The 17,799-nt window shown below is 37.4% G+C and overlaps 1 protein-coding gene across 6 annotated transcripts in view; it reads right to left on the reverse strand.

Annotated features, from left to right (window-relative positions):
- LOC104605900 (uncharacterized) overlaps nt 1-17,352 on the reverse strand; it is a 42,570-nt gene extending 25,218 nt beyond the window's left edge. For 2 of the 6 annotated variants that reach the window (XR_016078822.1, XR_016078821.1), the window contains exons 1-6: nt 16,539-16,843; nt 14,582-14,684; nt 11,743-11,943; nt 4,902-5,024; nt 4,520-4,557; nt 4,308-4,434 (exon numbers count right to left, since the gene is read on the reverse strand). Coding sequence is in view for 4 of the 6 variants with exons in the window: in XM_010270849.3 (XP_010269151.1) it covers nt 4,308-4,434; nt 4,520-4,557; nt 4,902-5,024; nt 11,743-11,943; nt 14,582-14,659 (567 nt within the window). In the remaining 2 variants the exon portion in view is untranslated. Of the gene's footprint in view, nt 1-4,307; nt 4,435-4,519; nt 4,558-4,901; nt 5,025-11,742; nt 11,944-14,581; nt 14,685-15,996; nt 16,341-16,409 lie in introns of those variants that run through there. The other 4 variants (XM_010270849.3, XM_010270848.3, XM_010270850.3 and 1 more) reach the window with 4 other exon arrangements.
- Between the last annotated feature and the right edge of the window lie 447 nt (nt 17,353-17,799).

The following is a 17,799-nucleotide window of genomic DNA, read 5'->3' on the forward strand; positions in this document are numbered from 1 at the left end:
TCCTTCCCGTCTTCAACCAGTTCACCACAGTTTTTGAGTCTCCTTCAACAATCAGCCTCTCAATCCCCATTTCTTTAGCTGTCTCAACTCCAAACACTGCAGCCTTCATTTCAGAAGTCACCACATCACCATGCTGAATAGGACCTGAGAACATGGCAACCAAATTTTCATTCTCATCCCTAATCAAAATTTAGTTTCTTCCACTCAGCATCCGGAGGGGACCAGGATTCAATTACAATAGATTTTCTAGATGCAGTGTTTGCAATTGTTCCCCATGATCTGAAGAAGTCTTCTATCTTAAAATCAGCAAACAATTTTAGTGTTTTCACCCACTACACCACCCTTAGAGTTATCACTTCAATCAGTTTCTTTACTCCTCTCTTTGTCATCAAATATCCTCAGATTTCTTTCTTCCCAAATTGTCCAAGCTACTGCTGCCCTAGTGCATCTTCCCATAATTCTGCCTTTCCTTTTAGAACACCTGAATAAGTGAGAGCTTAAGAAGGATTCCAAATTATTAGGAGTCGCTGCAACCAAACAAAGAGGAAAACCACTCCCAAATGAAGTTAGCAAAAGGACAGGAAATTAAAAGACGAAAGGCAGTCTCACCGTGCAGCTTACACAAGGAGCACCGATTTGGGGACAAGCACCAAGTTGGTCTTTTTCTCTGAAGTAGATCACAGGTATTGATGGAATCATGGAACACTTCCCAACAGACCGTGCTGACTTTAGGAGGGATGGGGCGAGTCCAAATCTCCTTGACAAGGAAAAAAGGGGAGGAATCAGAAGCAACTAGAGAGTTAAATAAGGATTTGCAAGAGAAAGACCCTGACTGATTGAGTGACCAAACTCTAGAGTCTGAACCACTGTCCCCAAAGGTCACAGAGTTCAGCAAATTAACCAAAGCAAAGACACTAGACAATTCAGATTCTCTCAAATTTCTAACAAAACCTAGATTCCAATTCAGTTTTGAAAGTGAGGAGGAAGAGAAAATAAAGTCACTAATGGGTTTTTATTTGAAGTTAGAGAGAACAAAAAGGGAAGGTAACACCTCGAACAAGGGGGAATCCCCAATCCAAATGTCCTCCCAAAATCTGATTTTATGACCCGAAACCAAATCATACCTAACATTTTTTTTTTATTTTTTAACATTTTTTTAATTTTTGTGTCTTGCTTAAAAAGGCGTGTGCCTCACCTTGCGCCTCAGGCGCAAATTGACCCCTTGCGCCTTTTTTGCACCTTGCACTTTTACTCCCCTATTTCACAACCCAACACATCAACCCAAACTCTCAAAGCATCCTCTTCCAAATTGATACCAGCCACTAGATTCTTCGACCAATTGATTTTTAAGTTGGAAATTCTTTCAAAAAGGCTCACAACTAGCTTTAGATTTTCTACACCATCACGGCTTTCTCCCTACTATCCAACCTTTAATCAAAAGCATCGAATTAGCCCTAGAAATTAACTTACTTAAAACCTCAGCCACCAAAATAAAGAGGAAAGGAGAGAGTGGATCTCCTATCTCAATCCTCTTATCCCTTCAATGAAATCAACTGCAGTACCATTCACTAAGACTAAAAAAAGACTTGTTTGCAAACAACCTCTGATCCACTTGCACCACAAATCCCCAAATCCACACCTTCTCATGATATCAATCAAGAAATCCTAGCCAACAAGATCGTAAGCCTTCTCCAAATCCAATTTAATTACTACCCCCTTCCTCTTTAGTCTTTTTTGAGCCTCCACACATTCACTTGCAACTAGAATTTGATTGATGTTTTGTCTATCTTGGACAAAGGCTCCTTAGTAAAGCGAAATGATAGAAGAAAGAACTTTTTTAAGCCTTAGAGATAGCACCTTAGCAATTATCTTGTAGATACTAGTCACTAAGCTTATAGGTCTAAAATCTCCTGGTTGGGTGGTAGCTTGCTTCTTTGGGATCAAAGCTATGAAGGTTCAATTCATCCCAAGGCTAATTACTCCCCTCCTATGGAACTCCCTAAACACTTTCATCAAATCAAATTTTATTATCTCCCAGCAATCTTGATAGAAAGCCAATGTGAAACCATCAGGCCCAAGAGCCTTATATCTATCCATAGAGAATATGGCATCTTTAACTTCAGCCTCCTCAAAGTTCCTTTCCAATGAATGTACTTGATTCTCATCCAAACACTCCCAATCCAATCCATCCAAAGTCCACCTCTCAGAAATTGGCCTACAAAAAAAAGAACTGAAATGATTTGCAAAGGCTTTAGTTATTTCCTCTTGACTTGTGATCTCAGCCCCTTCCACTATTAAAGAGGAAATATAGCTCTTCCTTTTCCTACCATTGGCTAAAGCATGGAAAAACTGTGTTGACATCACCTTCCTGAATCCATTTCTCTCTTTGACTTTTTCTTCCAACTAATCTCCTCTCTCAACAAAAGATCCTCTAACTCCTTTAGAGACCATCTTCTTTCTCTTTCATACCCTTCTAAAACACCTGGCACTTCTTTCCTATCAAGCTCCTCAATTTGAGCAAACAAACTACTCTTTTTCTCTTCCAATCTCCCAAACTCCACTCTTTAATCTCCCCTTTCAGCTTTTGTAATTTCCTCGAAAACTTTTGTCAACTCCTTAACCTTTTTGTTAAAGTTCGGGTGGGTGAGCCACATGTACTCAAACCTAAAAGGAATAGGGCCCCCCTCACTAGACCTCTAAAACAAACAAATTAGCCAATGATACGATGTGATTCTAGATAGAGACTTCCCCCTGAGACCAACCTAATGTTCTTCGTAGTACAAAGACAAAAGAAATCTATCAAGTCCGGAACAAATAGGATTAGCCTAGAGATGGACCAAGTAAAACAAGACTGCCCTAGTGGGATATCTCTTAACTCAAAAGGCCCCAATAAAATTGTTAAATTTCCTCATACTTGAAGTGACCCTCTGTCTTCCTCCACTTGATTCACCCACAAATCTGATCACATTAAAGTCACCTCCTAAACACCAAGGGCCATCCCATAAGCCTCTAATATCTGATAGTTCTTCCCACATCACATTCCTTTCTCTATAAGAATTTGGTCCATAAACATTGTTAAGGACCCAATAAAACCCATCCTGATTGTTTTTCAGCTTTACCAAGACAGAAAAACTTCCCACTAGCTCTTCAGAACAATAAAACATATCTTCCTTCCAGACTGTTATTATTCCCCCTGCACCCCAGGCTGGTGCAAAACTCCACTAACATCTTCTTTCTCCCCAAAAACTCCTAATCCACTTCCTATTGACCTCCTGAACCTTTGATTCCTGAATCATAACTATGTCTGCTTTTCTTTCTTCAACAGTTCCCTAATCATTCTTCTTTTCATAGCACTTCCTAGACCCCTGACATTCCGGCTAATAATCTTCATTGACACTTTAAAAACCCCGAAGCCCCCTTTTCCTAAAGACCTCCCTTTCTTCTCCCCCCTCTAGCACTGAATTTTTTGTCCCCTTCAACATTATTAATTAGTTTTTCCACTTCATCCAATTTTTTCTTTCTTTTTCCACCCCCAGTTTTCCTTGTACTTTTTTTAATTGGTATCTCCTTGGAATTCTCAATGTTAAGCCCCAACTTGTTAGCCATGTTCTTCACTTGATCCTCTTCCACCTGTTGTTGTCCTCCTATAGGTTCTCCTTCAATCCTGCAGATTACTTCTTTGTCTTCCATCAAATCAGGTTTATCCTTCTCCAAACCTATTTTTTCCTTATCCTTCTCTCCCTCTTTACTAAGTTTGACATCCCTCACACTTTCCCCCAAGTGTGCTGCCTCCCTCCCATAATCAGACTTTGGCTCCTCAATTGGATATTCCCCCACCACAATACTACAGTTGTTCAAGTCCATGGGCCTGTTCTCAGCAAGATCGGGGATTGGGCTATCTACAACAGAGCAAGAAGAAACTTTTGATAAACTATCATACAAACATGTAACTCAAAAAATGTTAGTTGTGAAAAATCTGAAAATCATTATAACAAGATGGTAGCACTTTTTTAATGGATTAGAAGACAGTAACACTTAATAAGTTTTCTCTTTATACTTCAATAGTTGAACCTGTAAAGTCCCCAAAGGATGGCATATTATAATATGTACTGGGAAGGACAGTTATCAATAAAGAAAAGTCATTTAAATAATGATCTATCTTAATATTCATCAACCAAATAAAAGTATCGTCGAAAGCTAACCTTCAATAAAAGGCACAGACATTAAAGATGTTGAATATCAACAGGTATATAATCAGTCATCGTGACAAAATTATAGAGGAGTGAAACATAAAAGCAATGTCAAACCTTATCTATCTGATCATTTGCCATCTCTACGGATGCAGGTAACTTTTGAGCAGGTTTCTCATGAATAGTCTGGTTGCTAGTCAGCTGCAACCCCTTCTCTCTTAGCTCCCTCTCCTGCTCAAATTCTCTGAGGGCCAATTGAATCAACTATGAGTTGGTTTGCACAACAACATCAATAAGATGCACGTAATTTTATGGGTTATATGCAGTACCTGAACCCAGTTTTGGAAGTGAGCAGCTGGACTGTAACCTGGAGTCAAATAGTAAAATCACCAAGACAAGAACAGGGAATATTGTGATGATGCTAGTACAAATAGCAAAAAAAATGGCTTGTAGTATGCAAGAAAATCACAAAGCCCAAATCCAAGATGGAATTCCTCTTATTTTCTAGAAAGCAAACACAAAGCTAAAAACAAAAGGTCCATCTTGTGAAGGCTATATGCAAATAAAATCCTTTATAGGCATGAACACCATAAAGAACTTTAAACTTTATTGAAGGTGAATCTTTGTCTTGTAAAGGTTACATAAAAAAGTATAACAAACTATGAAAGTACACTAGGACTGGAATCTTCAGAAGAACAAAGAAATACTTACATGCAAAACAGTTCCATGGCTGCACCCTTGAAGAGGCAATGCAACAGTAGAAGGCTTGGATGCATCTGCAAAATCAGCAAGGTTGATGTAAGCCTCACCAAGGAGGCTAGATCGAGAAGACCCCTAACATCAATGAAATTCGTGTCAATATAATTATTAGTCTTATCTAGGAAAACATTAAATAAATTGGCACATCCCATTGCAGGATAAACAACAAAAAATGAGAAAACATAAATAAGAGATATAGAAAAAATCTGCACTGCAGTCTGTTGGTGTGAAAATTTTAATAAATTCTCATGCAACATAGTTCACTCAATCAAGTGATTGAGTTTTCATTATTTTGGGTAAGGCCCATTCAGGGAATCATACGGATTGTTCCCCTTAATTACATCTCCACAAGAAAGTAGAAAACACCTTTTGATTCTGACTTGGAGAAATGAACGCATAGAACAAAAGAAAAGAACAATAGGGTACTTAAAAAGAACTTTTCATTTGCTTTTCTTTTACAACAAGTGTACAAGAATGAGAAGAAAGAAAAAGAAAATACAATTGAAAAACTATACACCAATACATTTCTCTTTTCTTTCTAATACAAAGAAAATTTCCTTCTCACTCCTTTCTTCACAATAAGCTGTAGTCAATCATATGAAACTCTGATTGTAGACAGCCTTAATCTTTGGAATTTTGCATACAAAAAGGGAACCATAGTCAATAGAAGAAAAACAGTCTTTTGAAAAAAAAGGACTGTTCAAAAAGTTGCAGAAAATCAAAAGGAAGTAACAAAAATCAAGTTTCAAGAAGAGAGAAGAAGAAGAAAAAGGTGGCGGCAACTAGGGTTCAGAGAGAGAGATTTTCGAACATAACCTTCTCTCTTACACCCCTAATTCTATTTCATTAAGTTAAACCTTAATAATTTACAGAGAGGCCCCTAGTTGGGCAAAAAATTAAAAAACATAACACAAGAAAGAATAAAGCCCAGATTAAGGCCCATTACAGCAAAGAACATAAAAAATAAAAAAGGATAAACAGCCTATGGGCCATTTGGCCCATCTTCTCTACACTCCCCCTCAAGCTGAGCATAGATGTCAATCATGCCAAGCTTGCCAGTATCATGCTGAAGTTTAGCCTTGGGAATGCCCTTGGTGAGAAAATCAACTAACTATCCTTCAGAAGTGATGAAAGGTAGACACACCTCTCTAGAAGCCACTCTTTCTTGAATGAAGTGTCTATCAACTTCAATATGTTTAGTTCTGTCATGTTATACTGAATTGTGAGCAATGTTGATGGCAACCTGATTATCACAGTATAACTTCATTAGCTTATCATGCTCAATACCCAGTTCCTCCATCAAGGATCTAAGCCACAGTAGTTCAGAAACTCCATGAGCCATGGCTCTGTATTTAGTTTCAGTTGAAGATCGGACAACAACTGATTGTTTCTTGCTTCTCCAAGAGATAATATTACCTGCCACCAAGCTATAGTACCTAGATGTAGATCTTTTGTCATCAATGTTTTCGGCCCAATCAGCATCTGTGTAGGCTTCAAGTTTCATATGGCCATGCTTAGCAAATGGAATTCCCTTTCCAAGGGAACCCTTCAAATAACACAGAATCCGCTCTGTTGCTACCATGTGAGTATCCCTGGGAACATGCATGAACTGACTAATGCAGCTGATAGCATATGCAATGTTTGGCTGAGTCATGCATAGATAGAGAAGTTTTCCAAGTAGTCTCTGGAAGACTCCCTTATCTTTCAACAATATTCCATCTAAAGCAGAGAGTTTATGACTCATATCAATAAGAGTAGCAACTGGTCTAGCACCAATCTTCCCTGTTTCAGAAAGCAAATCAAGTACATACTTTCTCTGAGAGATAAGGATCCCATCCTTAGATCTAACAACTTCTATGCCAAGAAAGTATTTCAATTCCCCCAGATCTTTGATCTCAAACTCTGTATGAAGGAAAGATTTGAGATCATTAATCCCTGATACATCATTACCAGTCACAACAATATTATCAACATACACAATCAAGTAAACAACCAAGGATCCTCTCCTCTTCACAAAGAGGGTATGATCAGACTGTGTCTGTACATAGCCAAAGCTAACAAGAGCAGCCTTAAACCTTTCAAACCATGCTCTAAGGGACTGTTTAAATTCATAAAGAGATTTCTTCAGCCTGCAGACCTTCCCTTTCATATCTGTTTCATACATCCCTGAAGGAAGAAACATATAGACCTCCTCATGTAACTTTCCATTCAGAAATGCATTCTTTACATCTAGCTGATAAAGTGGCCAGTCTAAGTGTGCAGCCAGAGATAGCAAAACTCTCACAGAAGTCATCTTTGCAACAGAAGCAAAGGTCTCCAAATAATCAATCCCATATGTTTGTGTATAACCTTTTGCAACCAACTTAGCCTTGTACCTTTCAATGGTGCCATCAGCATGATATTTGATAGTAAAAACCCACTTACAGCCTACTGGATCCTTCCCTTCAGGCAAATCAACCACTTCCCAAGTGTCATTCTTGTGTAGGGCATCAAAGGGGTTGTGTATTAGAAGAAAGGTAGGCAAAATATGAAGGAGAGAGCAAACTATAAGAAAGGTGTTTGGAAATGCAATGTGTAGTACATTTCCTTTTTCCTTTCCTAATAGCAATAGGGATATCAAGGTCTGGGTAGGATGACTCCAATGGGGCTGTGTATCAGTACCTGTTGTCTCTTCTGTGACTGGAAGTGAAGAAGGCTCATGTGCTATAGGGGAAACAATCTGCTCACTTCTGGTTCTCTGTCGTTGGGACAACCTAGGATTAAAAAAATGATGAGGTAAAGGAGGAGGGATAGGAACACTAGAATGAGAATGAAAAGACTGATCCTCCCTTGACTCATTTGAAGGAGGAAGAGTCTCAATAGAAGACTCAACTGAGACAGGAAGGGGAAGAGCAAATAACTGTGACAAATTCTCCCCCTTTGGACAATGCCTCTCCTGAGAAGAATCATAAAAGGAAGAGAACTCATCAAAGGTGACATCCATTGAGACATACCAAGTGCTAGTCTTCGGATCAAAACATCAATAACACTTTTGTGTGGGGGAATAACCAAGGAAGATACACTTGTGGGCTTTTGGTTCAAATTTATGTCTTTGGACACTTGGGATATGTACATAACAAATGCAGCCAAAGACACGAAAAGGAATAGGAAAAAGATCCTTGCTCAGATGAAGAAGATTGAAGGGAGACTTAAACCCCAAAACCCTAGATGGCATACGGTTAATTAGGTAGGTTGCATTGAGAACAGCATCACCCCAAAATTTTGTAGGGACATGTGAGGCAAATAAAATACTTCTTGCAACTTCAATAATATGCCGATTTTTTCTTTCAGTAACTCCATTCTGTTCTGGGGTCCTAACACAGGAGCTTTGCTGAATAACCCCCAAGCCAGTGAGATAACAGGTCAGGTTTTTCTCATATTCTTTTGCATTGTCTGATCTGAAAATTTTAATTCTGGTATCAAACTGGGTTAGGACAAATTCATGGAATTGCCTCACAAGTCTGGGAACTTCATCACGGGACTTCATCAAAAATATCCAAGTGAACCGAGAAAAGTCATCAATGAACAAGATAAAATATTTGTAACCACCCATAGAAGGTAAGTGGTAAGGCCACCACACATCAGAGTGCACAATATGAAATGGAGAAGAAGATCTTTTATTACTCAGAGGATAACTGCTTCTACAATGTTTTGACAATTCACACAACTCACAATGAAGACTAAACAGACTAATTCCCTTAAACAGTTCTGGGAATAAATGACTTTATGCAGAAAAAGAAAGATGACCCAAACGAAAATGACATAACATGACTCGACTGATGGACTCTGTAGATGTAGGCCCAAAAGAAGCTTTTTCAGGTTGTCCATGGCTCTACCCAGGAGTGTCCAGCATATATATTCCATTCACCTCATGGCCCCTCCCAATCACTTTCTAAGACTCCAGATCCTGAAAAACACAGTAGGAAGGAAAGAAGGTTACACAACAGTTCAATGACTTAGTTAGGCTACTTACAGATAACAAATTAGTATTTAGCTTGGGTACATGAAGAGCAGAGGGAAGTACCAAGGAATCTGTAGCCTTGATGGTTCCCTTGCCGGAGATAGGGGCAAGGGAGCCATCGGCTAGGGTGATTTTGTCACGGCCAATAAGTAAATCATAAGAAACAAACAAAGTGGAAAGGTTGGTCATATGATCAGAAGCACCAGAATCAATAATCCAAGGGATCCTACGATTACCTGAAATAGTTGCATGATTGGTAGAAGCCCGTATACCTGAATGAGCAAATGCAAAAGAGGTTGAATTTCCTAGAGAGTTGGAAGAAGAGGCCACACCCTCTAGGTGATTGATCATCCTTCCAAACTTCTCATATTCTGCCTTCATAGCCGCTAACTGCTAACTAGCAGTCATTTCTTCAATTTGATATCTGTCACTATTTGGACCAGCAGCAATATTGGCACTCCCTGCCTTCATATTATCAGACTTCTTTTGAAACCAAAGAGAAAGAAGCTCAGGATGCAATTTCCAACACTTGTCTTTAGTGTGTTTTGGCTTCTTGCAATACTCACAAATAATTTCTTTCTTCCCTGAGCTACTTGGAGTCCCAGCAACTCCCTTGGGTTTCACTCCCATATTAGCAAGGTGATCATTTAGACCAACCCCTTGAACCTGGACAAGTCTCATGCTTTCTTCACTGCTTACCAAGGCATAGGCTTGAGACAGTGAAACACTATCCTTGGATAAAATATTTTGTTTTGTGATATCATACTCTAGATTCAATCTTGTCAAAAACTCAAACACCTTGTTTCTCTCAACAAGTTTCCTGTAGGTCTCAACATCATTAGTGGTGTCTCAGGCTATAGCTTCTATCGAATCAATTTCTTGCCATAAAGACTTCAGTATTGAGAAATAAATAGCTAACAATTTATCCCCTGTCTCAAATTCTTCACATCACTTCTCAGCTTGTAAACCTTGGCCACATTTAATTTCTAGGAATAGGTTTCAACAACACTATCCCAAATTTCCTTTGCTGAATTCATCCACAAATAGTGCTGACTAATCTGCGATTGCATTGAGTTCACAAGCCATCCAATAACAGTATAATTTTCTTACATCCATTTTTCATATGATGGATCATCTTCCGAAGGAGCCTTCTTGCTCCCAGAGATAAAACCCCATTTGCTTCTACTGCAGATATGAATTTTTACTGATTGTGACCAAACCAGATAATTAGTTCCATCCAGCTTGACTGTGGTCACAGCCAATAGAGAGTCTACAGAGGCTCCCAGAACCTGTTCAGATTCAGCAACATGCTTGTTTTCAACTTCTAAAGGGTTCATCTTCTTAAATACTTCGAAAATAACTTCTAACAACTTCGAATAACAACAAATGAAGACAACAAAAACTGTATTGTGAGCCAACCTCTATGCAGCCATACCAGCTACTTATGTCACACCTGGAAGTCAGGAGAAACAGAGAAATCTCAGTCCTCCTTGTAGACTTCACAGAACACCAATCCACTTGATTCGATCTTCAAGATGAAGGGTGAGAAGACTTTCAGTCACTGAGCGCCCAGGTCAAACTCCCTATGGGGCCCATAATCAGATTTATCCAGAAAATTAGGGTTTCAGGCAACACACTTGAATCTGTCAGGAGGACGACAAAACCAATCCCCTTCTCTCCAGAAACCACTAACAACTAGGCTAAAATAAGTTTCTTTAACTATTCATATGATTCAGTTCTCCATACACACTGTGTATGAAAAAAAAGAAGTGAAAAAAGAGAAAAGTCGAGCCTGCTCTGATACCAAGAAGAAAAACAACCTTTTGAAAATAAAGGACTGTTCAAAAGGTTGCAGAAAATCAAAAGGAAGTAGCAGAAATCAGGTTTCAAGAAGAGAGAAGAAGAAGAAGAAGGTGGCGGCAACTAGGGTTCAAAGAGAAAGATTTTCTAACATAACTTTCTCTCTTACACCCCTAATTCTATTTCATTAAGTTAAACTTTAATAATTTACAGAGAGGCCCCTAGTTGGCAAAAAATTAAAAAACATAACACAAGAAAGAATAAAGCCCAGATTAAGGCCCATTACAGCAAAGAACATAAAAAATAATAAATAGCCTATGGGCCATTCAGCTCATCTTCTCTACAATCAAATTAAATATTTGATTGTAGACGATTTTCATCCCTCTGCTCTTCATTTTCATTTGAAGGGAACCATAATCAGGCTTCGAAAATTAGACTTTAGATGGTTTAATCCCTAACTTTGTCTTGAAAGATGGACCATAATCAACCAAGTAGAGGCACATGGTTGTAGATGGTTTATTTCCCTCTATTTCCTTTCTCAAAAGTGAAAATAAAAGAGAGAGGAAGAAGGATACAAAGCAAAAGACATATATAGGAAGTATTCACAAAGAGGAATTTCTTTTTTCTACCTGTATTAGTGAGACTTTTCCTTAGCACTTTTCTTTTCTTCTCTCCTTATCTTTTCTTTTCTTAAGAATCTCTTGTGAAAATTTTCTCCAAAGAGTCTCTCCATCTGTCCTTCTAGCTTCCCCTTAAGAAGCTTAAATAGGGAGTGGGGTAGTAATGTAACTACCTCCTCCTCCTAGGTGACATCTGTCCCTCCCACTTAAAGAGAGGGAACTCCCATACAGGATACTTTTTTATAATTTTAATGATTTGGCTAGCAGACTAGCTAACCCACTTATTACATATTATTTGAATAAAAAAATGACTTCAACACAGTCAAGATGATTGAATGATTAAAAATGAAATATAGTTAGGAAGGGTCAGTACCATAGCCATGACAAGCTTATACATCTTTTCATCATACTGTTTGGTTTTGGCATCTTGGAGAAGTCTTGTAGTCTCATAAATGGGATCTGCCCATTTGCAAGTCCCATTTCTGACATTTGCTTTAGTTGTCTTCGCTGTTGCCTTCCCAGAGTCAGCAGGAATGAAAGAGATAAACAATTTATCCCATCCAGTTTGCGGGATCTGAAATAAACCAAAAGAGATATTAAATATTTTAGCTATCACTGGAGAGATTGAAAAAAAATGGTTACACAGAACATCATTTTCCAAGATTGCAGAAGATATGCAGTTTGGTCTATCATTCCTAAATTCTGAAGAGAGCATTATGATGCTAATTATTATCATCTTGAAATAAAATGTATGGATTTGATTGAAAAACCCTCTAGAAGCCCCAGACACAGATATATCTAAAAATCAGTAACTTTGCAATATACTACCCTGATATTCCTTGAAATCTATCCTGACCATTTCTCCATTTTGTTTTACAATTGATGTTTTCTTTTTTTTTTTTTTGTTTACAATTTGTACAAGAATTAGGCTAGCATCAGCTACTTAATACCAAATTACATTGGCATCCCCTACATTATTACTCCCCAATATAGACTTCCCCTATTGACTCATTGTCTTGCAAATGTGTCTGCAACATTTTTAGCAGTTCTATTAGAACAGTTCATGTCCACACCCAGCACTCTAGCCAGCTGTCTAGTTTCTCTCTGTGTATCTATTTAGATAAAAGAAGATGAAAATCAAAATGAAAAAAATAACTATGTGAGCAACTGGATTAAAAATGGGACAGGATGTGAAGGAGTTTGGAGGAATGAGGATGCAATGTTATGCCAGTTATGGTTGCAAGACCTCAATTATTAAGAAACAACATGGTGAATCCAAATGGGGGAAAGGTCAAAGAAAAGAAAGTCACTTACTACTGATGGTAACCTAGTAGGATAAACCACAATCAGTGAAAGAATTAAATCTCTTAAAATACAAAAAACAAAAAGGTTTCATCTTTCAACTTTGTTTTTAGCTCAAAACATGGAAGTAGAGAAACTGCATTGTTTGTGTAGAAACATTTTGAAAAGTGGAATATTGCAAGGAGCCTGTGCTTAAATAAATAAAGTCATTTGTGGAAAAGCATTTCATCTTTCTTTCTTCTTCTTTCTTTTTTTGGAAAAAGAAGAAGGTCATGAATCATATTCAATTATGTTCATCCCCGAATTTGGTGTTAAGCGGGCAAAGATAACAATTCATAAGGTGGATATGTTTGCAACTAGGGCTAAAAAGGTCCCGCACTCTTGGGATCACTGATGAACTCTTTCTACAACTTAACATTGCATGAGTTATATCATATCATCTATTCCCAGAATGCAGAATCCATGGTTCAACATGTTGGCACAGAAGTTCTGCCTTCATCCCTTTTCTGATGACAATATGTAACTTTAGGAAATCCAAACAAGACTAGTTGAATGTAGCGCTGATCATGGGCCTAGCCAGGCTGGGCTTAGCATCTATAATAATGGTTATAGTCTAGGGCCAGCCCAGAACCTGGGCCTAAAATATAAGCCTGGGCTCGGGTCTATATGGGCCCAAGCCCGGGCCAGGCTTTGGGCCTATGGCATCTAATAACAAAAATTAAATTAAATTATGTATAATACATTAAAAAAGTATTGTACAAGCCCAAGCTAGGTCAGGCTTGGGCCGCTTGGCTACGCTTTGGGCCTATGGCACAAAAAATAAGGCATGCCTTGCCTAGGAAGACAACTCTCATACTTGAGTTGACTCATGTGTTAACTGATGTGTCAACTCATGATGTGTATATATTAAAGTTTTTATATTTTATATAAAATATTTAATATAAAATAAAATATACTTGCATATATATAACATTTAAAATGTATATAATATAGATATAACATAATATAATGTTAAGTGTATATATAATTTGTTATATATAATACATAATATAATATATTATAATATAAAAGTTATATATATATATATATGCCCTGGCCCAGAAATTTGTAGGCTGGGCCAGGCCAAGAATGCTGAATGCTTCTAGAGTTTTAAAAATCTAGAAGAAATAATAACTAGAATTGCATATATAAAATGAAATATTTAAAATGTATATAATATAGATATAACATAATATAATGTTAAGTATATATAATTTGTTGTATATAATACATAATTACATATTATAATATATTATAATATAAGAGTATTATATATATATATATTTGCCCCGGACCAGAAATTTGTAGGCTGGGCCAGGTCAAGAATGCTGAATGCTTCTAGAGTTCTAAAAATCTAGAAGAAATAATGTCTAGAATTGCTTAATTAGTAGGAGTGCAAATTCGGTTGGCCTGAGTTAACATTTTACACTACTTTGGGCTCAGGCCCATTCAAACCAACCTAAACCTGCCCAAGTTGCAACCTTATTAATTAGCAACCCCCAAAAGCAAGCTAGACATACTAAATCCCAATAAATTTGAAAAGCTATTTACGAGAGTGGTGTCCAAAAACCAGATTTGAACTAGATTATGAACCCCAAATTGCTTTTGCATAGGCTCCCTTTTGAACTGGGGATTTTTTGAGAAATCCTAGATACATTTGCACCAGTTTCTCCGTCCAAGTTGCACAGAGACAAGTCCAAAACACATCTTATTAGATCATCAACATGTCAGCACAACAGACATATGAACATTGGAAAATATCTAATTCCAATATAACTTTGGCCACAGAAGAATCACAAAACATGAAATTCATATTGCATCTGGAAGGTGACACTGAAATTGGGGGAAAAAGATAACCATCAAGAACTTACATGTGTGGCATGGAATTGTAGCCGGAAAACCACTTTTACTTTTGTCTTCTCAAGCTTCCACTTAGCAATTCTTGACATTATTAAAAAATCAACTGCTCACCAACTGCAAAGTGCAAACCATCAGTTTTCTTATATCACTTCCCTGATCAATCAATCAAAATCAATGACAACAGCTAAAATTATATCTCCACATCTAAGATAATTCAAAAGTTCACAACAAAAATTGAAAAAAAAAATATCAAAGAGGAAAACAACAATGCCCGATTCCAAGACCAAGGGAAAGGAAAACGTTCTACAAAACTTGATTCAGAAACCCAAATTAAAAAAAAAAAAAAAAAAAAAAAAAGAGCAAACAAACAAAACAAAACAAAAAGAGGAACGGCTCCAAAAATTTTAATACCATTTTCAGAGCCCTATCAATGCCCTATATGTGATTTACAGAAGATTAACAAGTGATAATAATAAGGCTTAGTATTTGACAAAAATGCATTTTGTTGCAGAAAGAGAGTAATTCAGATGGTGGAACCAAGAACTCAAATTTCAGAAAGAAACAATATAGAAGAATGGCTACAAACAGTGTGTACATTTGTATGCATGTGTGGGATGACTTTGAAAAATAGTGTTCAATTTTGAAAGAAGAATATAATAAGATGTAGATCAAAAATAGTGTTCATCCTATTCATCTGAACTTAGATGCCTCATTTAAAAACAATAAAATGGCAGATATCTAATCAAGTCAAAGCCAGCCACAATTGAATCATGGTGCCGGTAGTCATTGCTAGGCTAGAGTGCAAAACAACATTCAGAGGCAGACTAGGACAAAGACAATAGAGTGCCACCTTGGAAACAAATTCCTATTACAGACAACTCAACTACTCAGCCTTAATCCCAAATATTTGGAGTTGGTAACAAAAAGCCCTGTCCTGCTATTTTGATCCATCAAGCACCATGTTTTTTATTAAGCCACGCTTTATCTAACCTTTATATCATTTCTTGAATCATTTTTACCCACACTAGACACTGTACTTCAAATATTATTCGATGCCAATTTAGGAGCATTCAAAAAGAAGAAAGTATTATGAAAAAATAAATAAATATCAACATCAATGTTAGATTCTCTTGGTGAACAAATGAAAAAATTGGTTATGCTTGGGAAAAAATTGACTGTAAAAAGAAAGTATGTTGCATACACAGATGATTTTGCCAGTGTACACCAAAGCCTGGATTTCATATTCACAAGCATATAAAAGAAGATATAGACCCCAATTGTGTCCATGGATATAAATGGCAGAGACAATCAGAAGGATTTGGGATTCTAAAGGTCTAGAAACGCAATGTAATTCTGAAGTACTAGAAAAGAACTCGAGCACAGAGTCATATCCAAATGTAAAAGTTAAAAAATAAAAAATACTGACAACGATCTTCTAGAAAACTCTCAAATCCATGTAAAAAATCTGGAGCTGCCGAGACAGAACTTGCATCAAAATTCCCAGCTATATCAGGAAAATCGACTGCTTAAGCAATAAAACTGCACATCTATTCTTCAACATCTCAGATCTAGGACTCACACCAGGGCGACAAACGAAATACGAAAGAAAAAAGAATCTCAAAGGAATTTCCAAATTCCTCAAACTCAAACAGTGGTGCCGTCTGATATCAACTAAACAGAATCGGAAAATATAGATCAAGCTAAATCCAGCAGGCAGCTTCTTGAGCAGTATAGATAATAGAACATTAAAAACTTGAATCACTTCTGTGACAAAAACCTCGATTTTACGATGCCATTATAAGCCAAACTCAAGCCTACAAAATCAGATAAATTACCGACCTCATAACTTATTAAATCAATAAAAGTTCTTCGCATTCTAGATGCATTCAGCGAACAGCTCTTACTAACAAGTAACAACGCCATTTCCATCAAAAAAGTACATATCTCGAACTTCCAACTAAAACTTACCAAGAGATGAGAAAACCAAACAAACACTCCCCGACTATCTCTCAGATTCAATCACTATAACCAAAGCAAAGCAACTTTGGGGACTGGAATACGGTGGAAGGACAATCCAAAAGGAAATGCCACGTTTAATCTAGTAAATATAGTCCAGTAAAGTAGAAAAGAAAAGCTAAAGTAGTATGCTCCTCCAGAAAAGGTCAAAACTCCCAAATCTAACCAGATTCCACCTCAGAAACTTCCAAATGCAGAATATCGTACAGCAAGATCAGTAAATTTTGCCAGTTCGAACTGTAAATGCAGACCAAGACTGATATGAAAACTAGAAAAAAAAATGAAAAAGAAGGAAAAAATGAAACTGAAAGCGAAAAAAAAAAAAACATTTAGGAAAGGACGACGTAGAGTCATCTCCCACCTAATTCCGCATCCGCAAGTGCTTAGACTGCAAGAAAAACCGAGGCACCTGCCGATGGAAGCTTCGGCTCTGCTGAAATGACAGATCGCGAGAGCTCCGCCTTGGATCTTCGAGCTCTTATTGGCGTAAACAAGCAATAAATCTAGGGCTCTCGCCATTGAAGATGACGGGAAAATGAATCGAAGATGAAATATTATCAGCTATTGTAACAGTGATTAAAAAATTATAAAAAAAAAATGAAGCGATACCCGCCAAAGGCTGTTATTGTCATTAACAAAACGGAATAGAAGGGGGATTAAAAAATAATTAATTTTTTATTTAACAAGGAATGATTCGAATAACTAAAATACCCCCCTTCTTTTGACTAGAGTCACAATGCGACATCCCTCATGTGTCTGCTTGATAACTGTAACAAAAACCAACCACTCCACTGATCCACTCACAGTTTTCCAGCTTCTGAATTGACCAAATTGTCCTTATGGAAGCCGGCTTCCGCAGTTGTGCTGTCCGATGAGACTGACCTCTCCGGTCTTTCGGAAACGAGTCGAGTTTAGTCGAGTCGACTCTCCAGGTTCAGTCGCTATCTAGATCCAAGTCATCCAACGTTGCTGTAAAAGTCTACCAAAAATATAGAGAACACGTGTTATTACCTTAGAAAATACTTAAATTGACAAAACTATCCTTAGATGGATATGTGGAGAATAATGGTTCATGACTCATCCCAGGTCCCAGCCGAAGCAAGAACAAGAAGACATGAACTGTCGCACATAATCAGTGGGCTGGGTAAGGAGTGATTAGTCCCCACATTTCTTCTGTTTGGTACAGAATGAGTCATAACTCGTAATCCTCCTG

Source organism: Nelumbo nucifera, chromosome 1 (assembly GCF_055504915.1).
Source record: "Nelumbo nucifera cultivar China Antique chromosome 1, China Antique-T2T, whole genome shotgun sequence".
Classification (NCBI taxonomy): Eukaryota; Viridiplantae; Streptophyta; class Magnoliopsida; order Proteales; family Nelumbonaceae; genus Nelumbo; species Nelumbo nucifera.